Raw genomic sequence first — 20,276 nt, forward strand, 5'->3', positions numbered from 1 at the left:
TAAAGCAAGTTACCAGGAAGCCGGGGAGTGGTAGGAAAAAAAACTCCAGAAATTTAACAACCCTGTAGTATTAGGTAGGATTTTTTTTAATATGTAGTTCTGTGGCTTTATTTCTATTTTTGGAAACAAACCCCAATTTCAAAGAATAAAGCCTGTTGTATGTGTATCTGTATTTATTTATTGTTGGTATGTGTGGGTGTTTGTGGCAGTGGTTGAAAGTGCCAGACCCGCGTCAGGGCTGTTTATCTGTGGCTGCACTTGGCAGCGGACAGGTCGTCAGATTGCAGAGGTGCCTTTCAGGCTGATTAAAACATCATTGAGGCGGCCGGCGAGAGCAGGGCAATGAATTGCCTGTGATTGAAAATCAGTTTTGAGCATTGTGCATTGTGGGGGCTTCACACGGACACATTTTACAACTTTACAACTGTAACATTAAGAAGCAGACAGTGACCGCAGGCACCTGACAGTGGGGACTTTGACAGTTTGATAAATTAGGACTGACACTTGCCAAAATGGCTGTCCTTCCCTCAGCCTGCCAGTTGAGCATTTACACTCTGTTAATTGAATTGGCAATTTGTGTAACAGTACCTGCCCCTGAGCTTCAGTAATGCTGGAGCTGCCATTTAGCTCCCTTAATCCAGAACTTGGGAATAAGGACGCTAAGCTTCACAAGAAATTATTGCAGATTTAAAATGACAGTCAGGGGCCCTGTTGCCAATTTTCCATTAAATGAGAAATAAATTAACAATAGCAATAATGTAGACTTATAAAACTGAAAGTTAAATTGACTTTCAAGTAGCATTGTGATTTGAAATTGCTACTGTTCTGAGAATCAAATTGCATATTTTACTAATCACACACACCGAGCGCTGTTTATGCAATGTCCATATTGAACACCTACATCTAACTTTTAATACATTTAATAGAAACTAATATCACATTATATGAGCATAGCTTTAATTACCTAAATACAAAGCAACCTAAAGCCATTAACATTAACCTTTTTATACAGCATTATTGTTATATCATTTTTTCCCAGGATTTATTTTCTCCATGACTGTGACTTTACAAATTATTTTCAGAATGTTTTTTTTTTTTAATATGTAAATATAATGAAACTATTAAATGTAACAATGTATCTAGTTAACGTTTCTATATATGTATATTTTTATTACCCAGTCTTAGCAGACACCCTTATCCAGGGTGATTTACAGTTGTTACCTTTCTTTACCCTGCGTGTTGCGTGTCTGGGATGTGTAGTTTGGCCCTTTCTTTACCCTGCATGTTGTGTGTCTGGGGTATGACGTTTGGCCCTTTCATACCCTGAGTGTTGCGTGTCTGGGGTATGACGTTTGGCTTGGCGTGTCCTTGTCTGGCCTCCACACTGATGCAGATACTCTGATCACGGCCGTCTGACAGATTAGCAGCTCCTGTCTTTACCGTTATCCGGCTCTTACTCGTCAAATGCGAAAGCTGCTTGTTACCGCCTGTAGAGCACTTACAATAATAGTCTGATGTATAATATGTGTTGGAATGCTTTATTTTACCGCTCGACGGATGATTGAGTGTTGGAAATTGTGAAAGTAAGCACAAAACAATCTCGCTTTAATAGAATGAGTCAAACTTTCAACCAGAGTTTACCCATTATATACGATTAACACTCATTGTGGAATCTAATGAAAAATGCTAAAATTGAAAAGCTTAGCACTTATTATGTATTCTGGCATTGAGGAGCAAATATAAAAATGCTCATTTGTTTTGATTAGGGCTGCAGTCTCATGATTAATGTGGAATTAGGGGGTTATGTAAATAATAAACAGCTAATCTGCAAAGCCCAAATATGAAAACACGGATCTGCACGTTGAACATTATTGGTTTGCTGTTTTTTTATTTTATTTTTTCTGTATTACACGTTGTTCTTGAGCACTCGAAGGAATAATTCTTCTGCTCGGCTCTGGTTTATTTAATGTTATTTTATGTCTGATTTGTGCTTCTTTTTCTCAACCAAAAGACATTCAGAGACAGTACTTCGGATTTAACAATTTACAGAGACGTTTGTGCGTTAGAAAGATCTGTCTGATGGAATGAGTCACTTTAACAGGATCCCATTGATCCAGATCGCGGGACCGAGTGGAAACAGTGATCCAGAGTTGAAAGCCGGTCTTTCTGATGTGACAATTGTCAGAATGAAGAAAGGAAACTTAAAAATAAGTGCAGTACAGAGAGAGCGATGTTTCTGATATGGTGCCACCCAGTGATCTGTGTGAATAACGGCAACACATATTTATTACATATATGTATTTCATTGAATATATAACTACTATCATTTGTGTGTGTATGTGTGTCTCACTTGTAATTAAATGGCAGTTAGGTAAAATGTTTCCATTTTCCTTTCAAAGCTGTAAGGTGCCGTGGACGAGCTCCAATTACTGCATCCAGTACAATAGCACTAACTTGCCTATTATGCTCCATTAATGACATGATTGGAAGCCGTTTCCAGCCAGAAAAGAAAGTGTTACGATTGTGAAGCCGTTCCGTGGGAGGCGGTGGAAATCCAGGGCGCAGGCATGTTGCATTTGATGAAAGAGCCAGGGTTCAAGGAGCAGATCTGAATTGTTAATGTGCTGATAATAATACTGTGGTTATGAGGGAGTTTAAGGTGGCCAGAGGGTTCAAACAATGATGCCAGTTTGACATTTTAACTACTTTATTATGAAATATTCACATCATTCGGGTTTAGTTAGAAAAGATCCCCAAGGTCAGGGAATTTTTCTTGTATATAGCAATCTGTCATTTTGCGCTTTTTTTTTTTTAAGTTCAGTTTCTTTCCATGAGATGGGCTGGCATTACGCTATTTTATTTGTATGTAACATGTAATATACCAAACGTAATTGCTAACTAATGTAAAGACAATGCATATCTGCACATAACGGCACTAAAATAGAGAGAAATTATGCAGAAGAAGATACGTCTCATCATTTATCTAATATTTAAGGCCTGATTGGAGTTGCTTTTTTGCTGTTCAGTGTATTTTTCTAATTTTTATTCACATTTGTAACTGTCTTGTTGAAATAGAATTAAATGACGGTGTGGGATGGGTGTGGCCCCTTGGGCACCATAGCAAGGGGCTGCGGTCCCACCCTGTTGGCTGCACTGTGCTTGGACTGGGTCCTGTAACTGTGCCTGAATCGGCCCACCGCGCTCCACGGGTGGAAGGCAGCATATTGGGGATGTTTTCTTTTCTGTGCATGTTGTTTTTTTGGCCAAGGCCCAGAGGGAGGAAAAGGCTAAACGCTTAAAGCATAACTGGAGGGTAGAGTTGTGTTTACTATTGCTGTAGATAAGTGTGGAATATTTGAAGGACAGCGAGGCTTCCTGCCGCTCAGCCGCTCTGTGTTCAGCCGCGCGGCGGACCACCGGGGACCTGCTCCCTGACACCGCGCTAACTGCAAGGCACACAACATGGAGGCGATGTTTACAACTGGTCCTTGAGAGTATTTAATGGCCATCCACTGCTTTTATTACATCATTAATTGCACTTAATGCAGTCACATTAACAGAACGCTTGGCTAAGCTCTGAAAATTAAGTACGGAGTACTTTGTTATAAAATTCACTGTAATGAGCTCTGGTGGGACAAGGTCTGTTAAGTTTGAAATTACCGCAGGCCATTTTCGAAGGACTGCGCATGGTGCTTCACCCACTTTAAAGTTGGAAACTTGATAAATGCCCTAAGGGCGCTGTTCTACAGCTATTCTGAGCTTGAATCAATTCTGTAATATTATCCATAATTTGAAAACAAGCTTTTTTACCACCTGCCGATTTAACATGCATGCACTGAACGTGTGTTATGACGATTTGCCTCTTTCCTCGTGAGCTGACATTGATTAGAAAAATTAGAAGAAAGTGCAGTCAGTGGTTCTCTAAAGCAGGCATTTTAGATCAAACAGGGACGGGTTTACCTTTCATTGCAGCTGTGTCTCAGTTACAACAGGGTTAAAATAGAAACTCTGAATCCAAGACTCTCAGAGAAGAGACTAGAAATGTGTGTTGTTGCTGTAATTAGCTTCTTATTATCAAGGAGCTTTTTCTAAATCACTATGTTTATTTAAAATGAAAAAATCACCCTCTCTCTATCAATACTTTATGTATCTGGAAGTGAACACACAATTCACACATGCTGCTAAATGTTAAATATAAAACTGAGAGATTCACTGATTGTTCGGTAATTTACGTTTGTTTGTTTGACAGCTAGACGTTTCTCCCCTGCAGGTTCAGTCTCTCCAAGAAGTCTGCAAATGTCCCAGATTTTTTTTTTGGCTACAATACTATTATTATTATTATTATTATTATCATGATCATGATCATATTTCTATCACCCTCACAGTTGTCTTTTGCCTGATCACGGTACAGCCTGTGTGTCTATTTCAGCTGTAGCTGCTCCCACTCCTCTCTGAAAACAGCTCTTCTTTCTCGGCGTCCCCTGTGAGCGGAGTCTCGAGAGTATAGCGTGTTTTATACCGTGTGTTTTAAACCGCTGTCTCCATGCCTGACGTGTCTTCTCTGTTCAGCTATAGGGGCTCAGCGCAGGAGAAGTCCCAGCGTCGTGGCAACAGAGATCTTTGAACAGCATCTGGGAAGTCACATTCTCCAGGTACGTTCTGCACAGCATCTTTCATAACTTCCCGTCCTTCCTTTGGAGGATTTCATTTTATTTTTTTCATAGACATCCCTCCCCCTAGAGATGTGTAACAAAAAATAACTGGGTTTAGAGTTGAAAAGACAAGTCTTCACGTTGTTAACAGGGTTTGTAAGAGTGTTTTTTTTGGGCGGATTGTGTTGTTGTTGCTGCCGCTGTTGTTTTAATGGTGTTCTGCAATATGGCTCTTAAAATCTCATCTTAGTTTTAGTGCAAAGTTTTGGTTCCAAGTATTACTGAAGAAAACGGTCAGCTTTCTATTTAATCTTCACTGCTAATGTCATTTGCTCGCCTTTATACAATTCACTGATTCCTTGCTACTTGACTTTGTCCATTATGGAAAATAAAATAAAAATAACTTACTTTTGAGACATTTAATCAAATAACATTAAAAAACTATTTATACCTGGAAAAAATGAAAAAGTGAAATACATGTTTCTCATGAGTAAGTACAGTTAATACAGTGAAGGCAGCAGACGTGAGCAAAGTGAGCAAAGCACATGACCATCACAACGGACCCTGATTGGCCACTAGCCGCTAATGCACAGCCCATGGGGACGTCCCACTGTCGTACACCTCAGGCTTTTTAATATTAATTATTGTATGTCTTGGCAGATGCCCTTGTCCAGGGCAGTATGTCACATTATTTTACATATGATTGCCCATTTATACATCAGGGTTTTTACTGGAGCATTCTGGGTAAAGTTCCTCACTGAAGGGTACAGCTGTGGCCCCACTATGGCCCCTCTACTCCACACTGTGGCCCCACTATGGCCCCTCTGCCCCACAATGTGGCCCCCTGTGTGACATTATGAGTTTTATATGTGTTTTAAAGGAACACTGTTCATTGGACCATGAAGGCACTTGTACAACATATGGTAATCAGGTGTGTGATTGTAACAGCACCAATTATTCCCATTCCATTATTACTTCATCCACATGCTGAGGTGCTGTAGGCACAGTAACTGGGATGCTTCTTTAAGTTTTAAAAATCGGGAGAATTTTATTTATTTTTTACATTATTTTTGTTTATTTTATGAGGCTTACACTGAGTATACTATTGAAATATATATAGCTGATCGAATAATATAGAGAATTGGAGTGAAATTCCAAGATTCTGGACTTCATTTTATTGGTGGGTTATGAAAATCTTTGACCCCTCTGGTTTTTCACTGCCATTCATTACATTTGCCAAATAAAAATAATGTGTATATACAGGGCTCTACAATGCGAGCATTCTAGGGTATATTGTCAAAAGTGTAGAATTGAGAACAAGGGCAGTGATGTTCAGACTGTACAATGCACTAGTTAGAGCTCATCTGGATACTGTGGACAGTTCTGGGCTCCACACTTCAAGAAAGATATCGCTGCTCTAGAGGCAGTTCAGAGGAGAGCAACCAGACTTATTCCAGGTCTGAAGGGAATGTCCTACTGAGAGACTGAGGACCTGAACCTTTTCACCCTGGAACAGAGGAGACTACGTGGGGACTTGATTCAAGTCTTTAAAATTATGAAGGGCATCGACCACATCAAACCAGAGGAGCTTTTCCAGATCAGCAGGGACACACGCACCCGGGGACACAAATGGAAAATGGGCTTCAAGGCATTCAAGGCAGAAAACAGGAGACACTTCTTCACACAGAGAGGCGTCACAATCTGGAATAAACTAGCCAGCGATGTGGCTGAAGCTGAAAGTTTGGGAACATTTAAAAATAGAATGGATAAGATCCTTGGATCACTCAGTTATTAATGAATACCAAACGAGCACGATGGGTCGAATGGCCTCCTCTTGTTTGTATACTTTCTTATGTTCTTATGTACTCACATTTGCGAGTAAAAATAATGTGCGAATACGGTTGGGGCACACAGTGCGAATAAAATTTTTGAACTCTAGAAGGAAAGACTACATTGAAATGATTATGATAATAACAATATTTAACACAAATCATTACGGTAGGAAATGTGGGAAATGTAGTTTGGTTTTGGATTTTCCCGATTAACCGAATTACGTTTATGACACAGTGTTGCAGCGGTTCATTAGGCTCAATATCCAAAGACCTACTATCTGGCGTTAGCCGCCTCGTCATTAAAACACACTTACAGATACAGTAGTGCTAAGCGACAATAGGGCTGCAACAACTAATCAATAACATCTATTATTAAAATCTACTAAAATCTTAAAATGTCATTCAGTGTCGATTATTTGGGTCTACCTGGGGCACAGCTACAAAAAAAAAAAAAACCTTGAGGCTGCAGCTACACCCGTGGAAAGTACAGGAGCACTTCACATTGAATTTACACTGAAGACAGTTTGCTGCAACATGTGCAAAGCTGAACTCACAGGGCGTGAGTACGGCAATGATGCATGAGCACTGAAGAGAGATGCACTGGAGCTGTAATGACAGGGCTGAAGACACCCAGCACGGCAAAGGCTGTTGCCTCTAGATCCAACACGTCATTTGTAGTCCGTCATCCATCCATGGATCCGTTAAAACCACACAAACTACTCCGCTTTTCAGTTTCTTGAAGGTGATTTTTAAGACATTTCTTTAAACTATCCTGTGTAGGGGCAGAGCCTCTGGAAGTACATTGCACAGCCGTGGTGCATTATTACAGAAGGCTCGGACTATATGATCAAACTAATGGCATAAATATTGAATTCAAGATATAAACATATATCATAAACGGAAAACGTTTCAGTTTCGTTTTGAGTTTGCAACGATGCTGCTGTGTGTGCATATATTTACACAGGGGCATGCAGAGGGGGCGGGGGTAGGGGTGTGCGAGCCACGGCCCCTTTTCTTTCCCCTAAGTGCCCTATGTGCCCCGACCACCCCCCTGACCTCACTTGGCTGGCACCCCCCCCCCACTGCAACCTGACAAACTGAGTTTCCCTATCAGGATGAGCTGCCCAGACTGGAAACATTACGAAGCTCGTCCTGTCAGACAGAAAGGACCCGTCAGAATGGGCTACCAGCTGTTTTTCAACACTATTACTGTATTTTAACCCTTCAAAACCTAGGTAGCTCATGCTGTCATCTATGCATAAATAGCAAATTAGTCATTATGTGAAATAACACGGGCAAAATTTTTACCAGCAGATTTATGGGCGTGTTCACTGCGCACGCGTACTTTTGCTAGGTTGCTCATTCTGACAAGTAGCTCAGTTTGTCAGAACATCTGACAGTCGCCCTGCCAATAAATACATAATAATAATAATAATAATAATAATAATAATAATAATAACAACACAACACTGGCACTCACCCCCCACCCCCCGGGGCTGAACTTCGATAGCTGCCCCCCCAGAACGAATTGCCCCTTTTTAGTTTGAGCCGTTCCCCCCCAAGAGGCTGTATATGTCTTGAACATTGTTGCATTTGTTTTTTGCATTTGAGCATTAAATATGAACCATTTATGATCTGCCAATATTAAAAAATTTTGAGGCACAGTGCTCCTAAGGAAAAAAGTAAGCGTAGAGCCCTGATATATCCTAAGCCTTAGGGGGCAGGAGTTGGGGTGGTAAAAACTATACATATATATATATATATATTCCTGTTTTAAATGTAGCCAGTTCGAATTGAAATATTTAAAAAACTTACTTTGAGACTGTTGAGATGCTCCCACTGGATATTTCTCTTGAAATAAAGTTAAAAAAGAAAAATAGTAAAGATAGATAAAAGAAAAGTGTAGAATCTTCATAAACTAATACCCAGGGGCCTCTGGGAGGAAAACAACAGCCATGTTTACTAGTTCCTGCATTGTAATTGGTGCATACTGAATTGGAAGTGACATCTCTGTGGGTTTACCTAAGACCCCCTGGTTTAAGATAAAAATAAAATTAATACTTGTCTCATGGTTAGCAACTACATTTGTGGAAGAGGCAGAATCCATGTGCATATTGTGTTTACAGCAGCGGAAAAAGCAACGTGTAAAACGAATATGTTAAGGTAAAAAAACAGAATAGCCAGCTTGGAGCCATAGCTTTTTTCACATTTCCTGATACTTGTAAGTTCCTGTATCTAACTACAGGTGAAAATTGCTTTTCAACAGGTTAAGTGTCTGACAAGGAAAAGGAAATTTATAATTAACATCAATACCAGGCCGAAAGTCTGTTGAGGCGTGGCCTTTCGAAGGAAGGACTTGTTCCTGGCAAATTGTCCCCATTAATCTTCAGCCTAATTGATTGTGAAAAGTTTTAGGATGACATTTAAAAAAGCATGCTCGGGTGGTGATTGATTTAGGGAAAATGAACTAATAATGAATGCAAGGCAGTCATTACTTGTTGAGCTCACCAGCTAATTTTAGACAGATTAGACTGTGTTTGATAGCGCTTAATAAAGGAGCTCTGATGAGTGAGCACCGCGGCGTTACCTGCTCGGCTCTCGGCTCGACTCGCCAGCGCCGGCTCACAGCGGCTTCTCCGCTTCATCTCAGTCTCTCAACACCGGGGCCTCCTGGAAACCTCCGAGACGTGACGCCGCTCCTCCATATGAATCCACACGAATGCCCAAGAAAACACAAAGCGTTGCGCTCTTTTAGTGGTGGTTGTTGTTGTAATGCCGGTGTTAATGAGGAAGCCCGAGTTGCCTAGCTGTGTTGGAGAATGTGACCTTGTGAAGGTGCAGGTTGTTTTCAGTCCACTGTAAAGAGGAGATGATTTGGTTGCCGGCGAGGTTTTGGGCCTTTTTCATTTTTTTCTTTCACTTTTTGTTTTAAATATTTTTTAGCAAGAGCCGAAGCTCTTACATGGGTTTTACTTTTGAGAGGGAAGGATCCCTGTTTCTACAGCAGAGCAAAATCTCAATACCATGAGAATCATACTGATATATTTACAGATTTATCACATTTCAAAATAAGACAAGCTGTTATGTTTAAATTACATTATAGTGAAGTATATATTTAATGTTTTTGTGTTTTATTTACAACAATCATGTATTTCAGGCTTTAGCTCTTGTAATGCTAATTCTAATAAAAACGAACACAAAATAATCCTGAGAATCCCTTTAGTGATATTAGTGAGGCTTATTTAGTCAGGATTTCTGTAACTTTAATATCCACATAATAAGGGAACATTTCTAATAATTAAGGCACATTAATGTCTGCCTCTGAAGGCTTCTCTCAATATGTTGCTTAAGTGTTGTTATGAACTGCTGTTTGGTGTTATATTCATAGTGTGCTGAAACATCCCTGGCTGACAGACCGCAAGGGGTGCAATATATAGACACACACACACATATATATGCCTATATATTGCACCGACTATCTAATTCCGATTTAATCCACCTCTTAGTATTTCCACAGCAGTCTTGCTGCAGAAGTGTCTTTGGCTTACTGCATTGTGCAGCTTTCTCTTTTTACTTTACTGACCTGTCTGCCCCGGGAGGAATCTCTATAGAAACCTCTCTGTAAGTCCTTTGTTTAACTGAAAATGCATAGAATAAATTTAAGGCTGTGTTTTGTTGTCTAAGATAATCAATTATCTGATTTTATATGCACAGATTCCCTATGGCAGCTGTGTGCGGTACCAGAACTAGGGCAGCTGAAATAGTTTCCTTTAAACATTGTGAGAAAATAACAATTCAGTACGATTTAAAACATCTGAACATGTTTTTATGGAAATTATATAGTATTTGTTTATTTTTCTAGAATTTAGATGCAATGAACAGTGAGACTCTCTCTCTCTCTCTCTCTCTATATATATATATATATATATATATATATATATATATATATAATTATTCTCTTTATTTATCCTCTTCACATTTAAGGTATTGGGATAACTATGGTTTCCTCTGGGAATCACAGATGAGCCGAAGTAAAGGAGTTAAAAGGGAGAAAGAATAAACCTACGTTGCCTTTTGTGCAATTCCCAGACTGCGGCGACCCACACTTTTAAGACGGGGGGCAGTGGGGGGTGCTCTGAAGGACATGAATACTCAGTTACACACACTGTACATCCGGGGTGTGCAGCTGCAGCTCACACTTGTGTGTTTAGGCTGCGTGGCAGTCACTTCAGTTTCATTGGCTGGAAAAATCACCTATTTTGTTGGTGCAGAATGGCGTGTTGCTTGTTGTGCCGTTGCGGCTCCGAGCGGAGAGGCAGTGTGGAGGAAATGACAGCTCTCAGCACTATTTGTTGACCGTTTTGTTGTCTCCTGCTGAGTGTTGTCATTTCTGTAGTCAGTGGGCTGTATTGAATCAGACAGCGGCAATAGGTCATTAACAGAAATGGAAGACATTCTCTGGCATGCAGAGAAAACCTTTCTGCTGCTTAAATAATAGCATTTATATCACCGGCGTAATAGTCTACATGAAATAAATTAGACTCTTGCACATACTTTCTAAGGAGGCCTGGCAAATAAAAAGCTCAGTTGCTTGTGAAGGGCAAATATTCATGCTCCGAATGGACGGGGGGGGGGGGGCTCCTTTCACATCTTTACAGCGAAGAGACGTGGAGATAAAAATGAATCACCGGTAATTAGATGGAGCTGCTTAGTCTGGCTTTCCTTGTGCCGTAATGAAGAGTGGTCAGGTGTGATCAGACCCTCAGGTGTCTGGAGAAGACTCCCCTCTTCCTGACCCTGCACCCCCCAGGGCCATCGCTTGGCTTCTGTTCAGGTGGGGGGGTTGGGATATTTAACCTCACAAATGCCAGATAACTGATTATTTTCCCAGAACAAGTTGTTTTAAATGATAATAATAATATAGAGAGAAAAATGAATGCGGTTATATTTTGTATTTGTCTCAAGGAACACAGTCATTACAAAATACACAGCTGTCTGTGGAAAACAAAACTGTTGATGGATCATGTATTTCAAAAGCACTAAAGTTTTATTTACCAGATGAGTATAACTCACTCTTTTACATAAATACCCAGGCAGGTGTTCCAACTGCCCACTTCCTTCACAAAGACAATTGCAAACACAAATAGACTGACACACAGCCTTAATTAAAGAGTATTTACATCCGTGGAAGATTAAGCAAATTCATCAGAGCAGCTGGGGATGCAAGGTTATTGGACACTGATGGAGGTATAAGAATCGCAGTGTTACGGCTCTTAAAACAAATCTTTCATGTGAAGTTGTTTCATGTTGTTTGTTGTTGTTGGTTTGTGTTGCTGCAGACGGTGTTTGATAATGGGTCTTATTTTCAAAAAGGTACTTTAACCCTTCGCTCTTAGAAAGTGCTTAAATAAAACAAGTCTCTATGTTAGAAATGACAGCTGTTTACATTTGCATAACATCAAGGAGGAGTGAGGCTGTGTCTTTGAGGGTGGCTGTGTGCAGCTGTCACATGTTGTAATCTCAGGTTGATTTGTAGGTTGGAAAAATCGTCATTATGGCTTTCCAGCTCCTGTCATTAAAAGTCAGTGATAAAGACGGCAGGGGCTCGTTTGGAGAAACAATGCCGCGCTGCTCTGGTCTGTTTACAGTGGCAAACACTTGTGTGCTTTTAAAACATTCCCAGGAAAAGCAGGCATCAGTGAAAGCTGTGTCAAGGCCTCTCAGAGCCACGGAGGCCTTCACCTGGAATCAAAAGCTCTCTCCTCTTTGCATAACACAACACACCGCAGCCAATCAGCCGAGGCAAGGACTGGAGGTCAGCCTGCCTTTTTAAATGTTCTGAGCACCAATGAGATGTAGATGAATTAAAAATTCAGTAAAACTGTGCTTAGCTGAAGTTTTATTTCTCCCCAAGACAAACTAGTCCAGGAATGTGACCTGATGCCTGGAGGACACGTCAGCCGTGCCGGCTGTTCCCAGTGGGAATGTTGCTTTATGTAGCTGTCACCCCTGTTCAAGTGCTGCTGCTTAGCTATGCAGGGAAAAAGGCACCGCGCCATTGAAAATGCATAGAAGGAGTTTCTAAATAAACAGATGTGCAGGCCCAGATTAATACTGTTTTATTGGCCTTCGTTTTAATGTTCTTAATATAAAAGAAGGAAACACTTTGTAAAGGTCGTGGTATAATAAGTTAAGCTATACAGAGAGTAAAAGTCTTGATTTCAGTGAGCTATAATGCCGTACGAGGATTGTTCACAACAGTGTGCGATTCTCAGAAAAGGGCTTTAACTGCCTTTACTGGGACTCGAGGTAAAGCCAATGCAATATGATAAACCTTAGGGAAGAAGAAGTGGATGTCTCATATTTTTGCAATCACAGTTAGTTTATTATTGTATTGTTACAGTATTGTATTGTTGTACTATCAATGTAACTAAACAAATACACAGAAGAATAATGGGGAAGGAAAATAAATAAGGTATTAAAGTGAATCCTGAACACAGGTTGGACTGACAGGTACGTGATGCTTTACTGTGTCCTGAATATTTCACTTCACACTCACTGCTCCTGAGTTGGAGTCCACACTCCAAACTTTACATATTCAAACCCACTGTTTTCCCTACTTGTTAGTTTATCTCTTGTTTACTAATTTGCTGTTGAAAGCAAACATGTCAGACCCCTTCTTACCATGGTTCAGTACCTTGCATAACATAATGGGAACAGTATTTACATATCTTAAAAATACTTCCTTCGACAGGTCGGAATGTAAAGTTGATGAAATCTCGGCGCTCTCGTCTCGGCGCTCGATGCAGGCTGGAATACATTTTGCTGCAGGAGGCAGATCTTAAAGTGGAAGCGCTCTGTCTAAAGCAGCGAGAGGAGCGCCTGAAAGACCCTGTTCAACCAATAATTATTGGGATGTTTATTCCATTTTCACAGATGTAACCAATATTGGCACTTAGTTTCAAAGGTCTTTATTAGGCCCAGTTTTGGGCTACATACCATAAACAAGCAATACAACATTTATAGTAATTTTTCAGGACTGCTTGTCCTTGATACTAGGTTTTATTTAAATGAACGCAGGTATTACATTGTTTTATCTAATTATACATGCAGTATAGTTGGAGTGATGAACTCAGAGTGAGACACACATTCCAGAAATTCCAAGAGATAAACAATAACAGCTGCCAACCCTGGATAAAGGATAAACCATGCACTGAAGTGTACACAGCTGGAACATTATTATTATTAATATTAGTATCATTAGTAGTAGTAGTAGTAGTAGTAGTAGTAGTAGTAGTAGTAATAGTGGCATTGGTAGACATAAACTGTTCTTTCATTGTGCAGATTATCTGTTTATATATTGTTTGATTTTAACCGGGAGGTGTGAGGTGAACTGTTTAACAGTGGAGGCACTGAGAGCAGGAATTGCGTTCGATTGTCATTGTGCAGGAATGCAGATAATTTAAAATACATTAATATTTAATGCAAATATAGCAGTAATGTTAAATTACAGTGTAGATGATAATTTACACTTTAAAATGACAAACACATTATCTATATCTAATTAGTGCTGCGGTTTTGTGAATTCATTATGTCTAATATGTATACATTTGAATGTTGAAGCCCATAGAGTTTTTTTTTATTTTCAGGAAAATCTTAGTGATAAAAAATCATTAACAAGGAAAACTACAGGATTATACAGGAATGCACAGGTCTACACATAGCAGACTGCCAAATAATTACTTATTCATCCCTAATATGGGCATACTTGTATACATTGTCACTGGTTAAACTTAATTATTTTCAGCAGGTTTTTAAATATTTAGTTCAGTACTTTTAACAAGCCCTGTCTTTCTAAATCTTTGCAAAAAGGAAAGAATTGGGGGAAGGTTAATGAGTTGAAAGTCAAATAAATCACTAATTCCTCTGGTGCAATTAAGTTTTAATGTCTTCAGAAGGATCTGCAGTACTGTGCTCTCAGCTGAGGCTGCGCTGTAACGAAGGGGTGGTGTTTGTGCATCAGTACAGGTGCGAACTTGTCAGAATGAGCTCATATTGTCCAGAGCCGGAGAGCAGTAATTTCATTAGCTGTTTCCACAGCAGAGTTTGCAGAGTGAAACCTGTAAGTGCATTAATTTCATATGACTTGGTATTCCATTTAAAGCGTCTACCATCTTCATACAGATCTGTGCTCTATAGACACGTTTAGTGTTGCCTGAGAGAGCATCCCTCACTGATAATGTGCAAAATACATGACGTGATTGACGCAGCAGAGGCTCAGTTTCCCACAGTCCTTTACTCCATGGGTTGGGGTTACTGTTGTGTCGCAGAGTCTTTCTCCAGATTCCTCATCTTGCTGAGTTGTAAATCGTGTTTCACAGCCCAAGTGGAGAGTGCCAGTTCACTCTCTGTAACAAGGAGTCGCAGGGAGCAATATCGACTCTTAACGCCTTCCCCTTGCTGTGCCACACAAAATGCGCCTGTAAAGGCCCAGTGCCGCAGCAGCACCGCTGTCCTTGTGATGCTGCCTCTCTTCTCAGAGCAGCCCTCTTTGGAGGTGATGACTTCGACTTCTCTCAACAAAATTAAACATCCTGACACGAAATGTATATTTGAATGTTTGCCATTCATTTACTGGACAAAAATGCCTTCCGATGTGTGTAATTTTCACCCTGTTTTGACTTTCCCCTCAGGAGAACCACTCCCTGCTCTCTCTCCGTCACTCCAAGGTCTGAATCAGAAAGCCGCTGCCTCATTGTTCAGCGCTTCTACACTACATTCAAACACACACACACACACACACAAAATTGCAACATTTGGTTTACTGTCCCTTGTAAAAGACTTGAATGGAGTAAATTTTGAAGCCTACAACTGAATTACTGAGGATTACTCCTCTTATAAATGGCAGCAGCTGAAAGAGACGAGTCTGTGTGGCTCTGCCTGGAGCCCCGCAGCGCTTGGCTCGGCTCATGATGTATTGTAGTGCTGGCGGTTCAGCTGCCTCCTGGGAGCCATGGTCCTGCCATAAGGTCAGGAGTTAACTACTTGGATTTTAGCAGTGTACCACTATCAATACGGCTCCTATGGAAACCTAACTTGACGTCACTTTTGAATCTTTGCCGCTGCTTGCCGGGGCCTCAGAAAAGTCAATAGGAACATTAGATGGGCATCCTTATTACTTACCACTTCCTGCCAGCAACCTACCAATTCATTAGCAATGGGAGTTTGGAAATCAGACCCGATTATTTATGCAGTCAATAGCGAGCCTTGTCTGCATTCATAATTGTTTGATTTTATGGGCCTGTCTTTAAACAAACATTGTCTATGGTAATGTGATGCCCTGATGGATGGGAAAGGTTTTGTCTGTGAATATCATTTGGATAATTAAAAATGACAGATGAAATCGCCCGCTGTCTTGACCCGTACTTTGTTCCCTGAGTAATGCCGAAGAGATGCTGATTGCTGTCAATCAAAACTCATCGGAGGGTTGTAAATTCTGCCAGCCCTGAACTCTGACCCGCGGTGTTGATCTGAAATAGATAACAACCTTGAAATACCTTCAGAATTTAAACAGGTTTGGTACCATAGGGGCACCTTCCCAAAAGATATTCCTTCTTGCACTCTGCCTTATTTTTCTCTGTCACTTAGTGTCACTGGATTTACGAACACAGTAGCATCACTGCTGTACGTTTTTAGCTCAAGGCTAAAAAAAAATGTCTGTGAGGAAACAAATTAAAACATCAGTATAATTCTTCTCTGCTGGTATAGATAATGTATTCATGTTTTGTTTTGTTAACTCCCTATTAGCAATCTCTGTGTGTTTAAAAAGCTGTGTTCGTTTTTACACAAGGAATAGAAACAGTGAACGAGACTGTTCATTATATTTTACACTTTCAGTGGATTTGTATTTCATTGTAGTCATGTTTTCTGAAGCCTGCGTTGTTTTATTTCTCCTATAAGATCTGAGTATCACACAACAGAAGTTCTCTAATAGATCAAATTTGCCCACTTACATACATGTCTGCATGTGTGTAAGAAAAATGGTTGCTTTTGTTGCTCGGTGGTGGGTACATTCTGAAACTATGTATCTCAGTTTTGGGGAGCTCAGTATGTGGCACTTAATGAAATCAGATCCTAAATCTGGGGCATTAAGCCAAAATGGATTTGGCTGCAGTCGTCTCCTCTGGGTGCGTCTGAAGCCTGAAGCCTGTAAGGATGTACAAATCAAAACCAAACCTGAAATTACACACCTGCTTCAAATGAGAAGCTAAAAACATGCTTTTTAACAAGTGAGATTCATTTTCTGTGCCGTTGTTCAGTGAATGAATAATCAAAATTCACCTGAAATTGGGGTTGTGATCAGTAAAGCTGTAAGGAGGCTGACTAACAAATGCCCGATTTATTATGACGAAGAAAAGTTAACCTCAATTTCAGAATACAGTACATAAATCCGAAAGTAGAAATTAATCCCCTCATTTCTATATATCTCATTGTGTCGTGACTAAAGAATTTGATCCTATTGAATAATTTCATTATGACTTCTAAGCACTAGGATTAATATGTGGTCTTAATGTAAAAGAGATGCTAAGCAGCGCAGTCTTCTCTGCGAACAGAGGCTGTTGTAACAAGACTAATAGCAAATACAATAAACACTGGCGTCTCCCAGGGCACCGAAACTCTCCTCCTGTCCCCCATCTTGTTCCTCCACAAACGGGAACGGTATGAACTGGGATTGTTTTAATCACATTATTGTGGTTCGATGTCATGTGTGACCTTTATTTCACAATAGTCTAGGCAGAAAACATCAGGTAAAATGCTTCCCCAAAGTTTCTCTACTGTGCGACGCTCGGCATATGTTTAGTCTTTGTTGTGCAGATGTATGTATCGCAGCTAAGAGAGAAAAATGGTTCTGTATCAAATGTAATTCGTGATGCAAAACTGTTGACTGTTAACGAAAATATTATGCAGTCTGTTGGTTATCTTATTAATGCTGTGGACTGTAGTAGAGCCTTAGGACTTGTAAGGGTATAATTTCAACACAACTTGACAATGAAATGTACCTCTGAAGGCTGTGATTACTGGCCACCGCAGCCGCCCTGCTGTGACAATTAGCTCTCAATTGTTAAACAGTTTTTATTACGGCATTAGGACCAGTGGATGTCGAGTTGTTTCTTGGTGCGTTTTTTCCTGCCCCCAGCTGAGGTGGGTTTATGACTTATGTTGGGTATGAACACAAAAGACCCACAATAAATTGTTTATTGGTCATGAAACTCCATAGATTTCAGGTTAATTTAATTGAGGCTGCCTTGGTAGAATCCAAAGAGACTTATTAAAAGAAAGATATTTGTACCAGGTTATAAAGTCATGAACTTGCCGGTTGTTTTTCTGCATTACAGTGGATGCGGTGTGAGCTGCTGGGTTTCTCTCTGCAATGCTTTGCCTTTTACAAATAAAACATCAAAGCGTGTTGTGTTGCCTTTGCCTTTGTTATCTGTCGTTCCATAGAAGCATGTTTTTCTCTTTCGATTAAATATGGATTACACTTGTGTATCTAACATTATAGAGACAAGGGTCAGAGATTTCCTTGAATTGTATTACTTCACATGTGTAAATGTGTTTTGGTCTCCTAATGCAGAATATATATATATATATATATATATATATATATATATATAAACACACACACATTTTTTCTTTGTCCTAACTCAGACAAAACAGCCTAAATTATACTCCCCCATCCAGTCTTGCATTGATGACCGTTAGTTGTGTGATTTTGGTTTATAAGCCACGGAACACAAGTGATAAAAGATAGATCTGCTGTTATATATTCATGATTAGTTTTTTATCCAGATGTGGATTGATATTTTTGGTATTTAGTGAGTCCTGTGAGTGAGTGCCCTATTCATAGATGCCCCTTGTGTTTCACATTTTCACAAAAGAGTTATGCCTTCTCAAATCTGGCAATAAATAATTTTGATATATAACCTGGACGTGATATAATGTTTTTATTTGATTACATTTAATGTGAAATCACTAATTCAATGTGGCAAGTTCAGTAGGAAAAATAAAGACAAACATATTTTCTTTATCCAGATTGTATGTTGTTGACTAAAAACTGAAATAGGTTTGTATGAAGTCACAACAATACATTTTAATCACAGCAATATTGACGACGACAGAGCTTTAACTCTGTGTGTTACAATCCTTTTTTGTGCCTAGGTGTAGAAATGATGGAATTCATAATTTTATTGGTCTTGTTATTTGTCCTCTAGGTTTGTTTAATCCGTATATTTTCATTCCCTGTTTTTATATGATTTAGAAAGCCCCTTATGGCTCTGGTAGCTCAAATGCACTATTTTAATTGATTTAATACATACCGAGAGAAGGCTTTGTCTGTGTTGGAATTAAAGTACATTGTTATCCAAAAATATTTTTATAAACCCTATCCTGGGAGATTGTGAACGTGTGCGATTGTGTATTAGTGTTTGTTTCACGGAAAGAAAGTTAGTTAGAATGTTTATGTATATAAATAAAATTATATATTTCTTCTATAATTTTTCCGTCTCCGCTGATTTGTTGTCCAAGGTAGACATAACGTTTGACTTCTTCCGTTGATCTGCTTCAATTGTCTTAGATGTAGCAAAGCTGTTAAAAATGACTTTTGTTTTACTGTTCATTTTAAGTCCAGTTTTCTTGCATCAGAGGGTTCTTGGAATTGAAGCTGCTAGTGTCTGTCTGTTAGTGTGCTGGTGGAGTCGGACTGTTGATGTCGCATTGTTGTAGGCTTCCTCAATGTTTTCATTTCTTAGAGCTCTGATAACTGAGTTTGTATATATTGAATCAAGTGCTTTCTTGTAGACAATTGTGCCCCGGTACAGAAGAAGCTCATATTCTCTGCGTCTTTCCAATACTTCTCGTACAACTTGTGTTATTTCCACCTCTGAATCCTGCTTGTTCTCTTGGCTGGGTGAAGTGCAAGCTGTCTTCAATGCGATGTGTTAATATCTCTCTAAATACTTTGTTGAAGATGGGATGTAGATGAATTGGCCCATAGTTCTTCAGATCGTCTGCTTTCTTGTGAATAATGACAATTTCTGAGACACATTGTGATATGTTTGGCCAGAATCTTCTCCATTTCTTCTTCTTATCTTTTTATCTTCTTGTGATGTTCTTACTCCTCCAGATTCTCTTGCAATTCCCATGGTCTTACTCAATATTTTATCACATAAGTGCGAAGCATCTAGGTCTTCAATTTGGTCGTGAAGAACATTAAATCGGTTCCTCAATTCTAATTTGTACTCAGTTGGCTTGTTTGGTTTCTTCATTAGTTTTCTTCTTTCTACTTTGGCATTGAGATGAATTCTGCACCAAACCAAATCTGTTTAGGACTGTGCAGTCTGTGTTTGGTTCGTTAAGATGTAATTAATTTCACTCTTTCCTCTTGTTGGAGAGAATTTGTGATAAATATTAGCGTTTTCAGCAAATTCTACTAATCCTTTAATTCCTGTCTCTATATTTATCTACTGAGGACTCATCATGTTGTTGTTCCAATTCATGCATTGAAGTCTCCCATGATGATTCATAAAAGTCGTCTCTTTCCTCGTCAGTGTAGTTGAGTAGGTGCAGAGGCTTGGACAAGCTGGAGCTGATGCCTCTTTGTTAGCTGGATAACTATTCTTGCTGCTCTGTCAGAAGTGCTGTCAAATCCGATGCTGTTATTCTTGAGTCTCCTGTGTATAATGAATCCAACACCAGTTGTGCAACAATTTTTTGTGCCATGATAAGGTGGTAT

At 39.6% G+C, this 20,276-nt stretch overlaps 1 protein-coding gene across 3 annotated transcripts in view; it reads left to right on the forward strand.

Moving 5' to 3' along the window:
* npas3 (neuronal PAS domain protein 3) overlaps positions 1-20,276 on the forward strand; it is a 262,662-nt gene that overhangs the window by 121,872 nt on the left and 120,514 nt on the right. For all 3 annotated transcript variants that reach the window (XM_066694336.1, XM_066694337.1, XM_066694338.1), the window contains one exon: positions 4,570-4,652. In XM_066694336.1, coding sequence (XP_066550433.1) covers positions 4,570-4,652 — 83 coding nt within the window. The remainder of the gene's footprint in view (positions 1-4,569; positions 4,653-20,276) is intronic.

The sequence above is a fragment of the Amia ocellicauda genome, chromosome 21 (genome assembly GCF_036373705.1).
Source record: "Amia ocellicauda isolate fAmiCal2 chromosome 21, fAmiCal2.hap1, whole genome shotgun sequence".
Classification (NCBI taxonomy): Eukaryota; Metazoa; Chordata; class Actinopteri; order Amiiformes; family Amiidae; genus Amia; species Amia ocellicauda.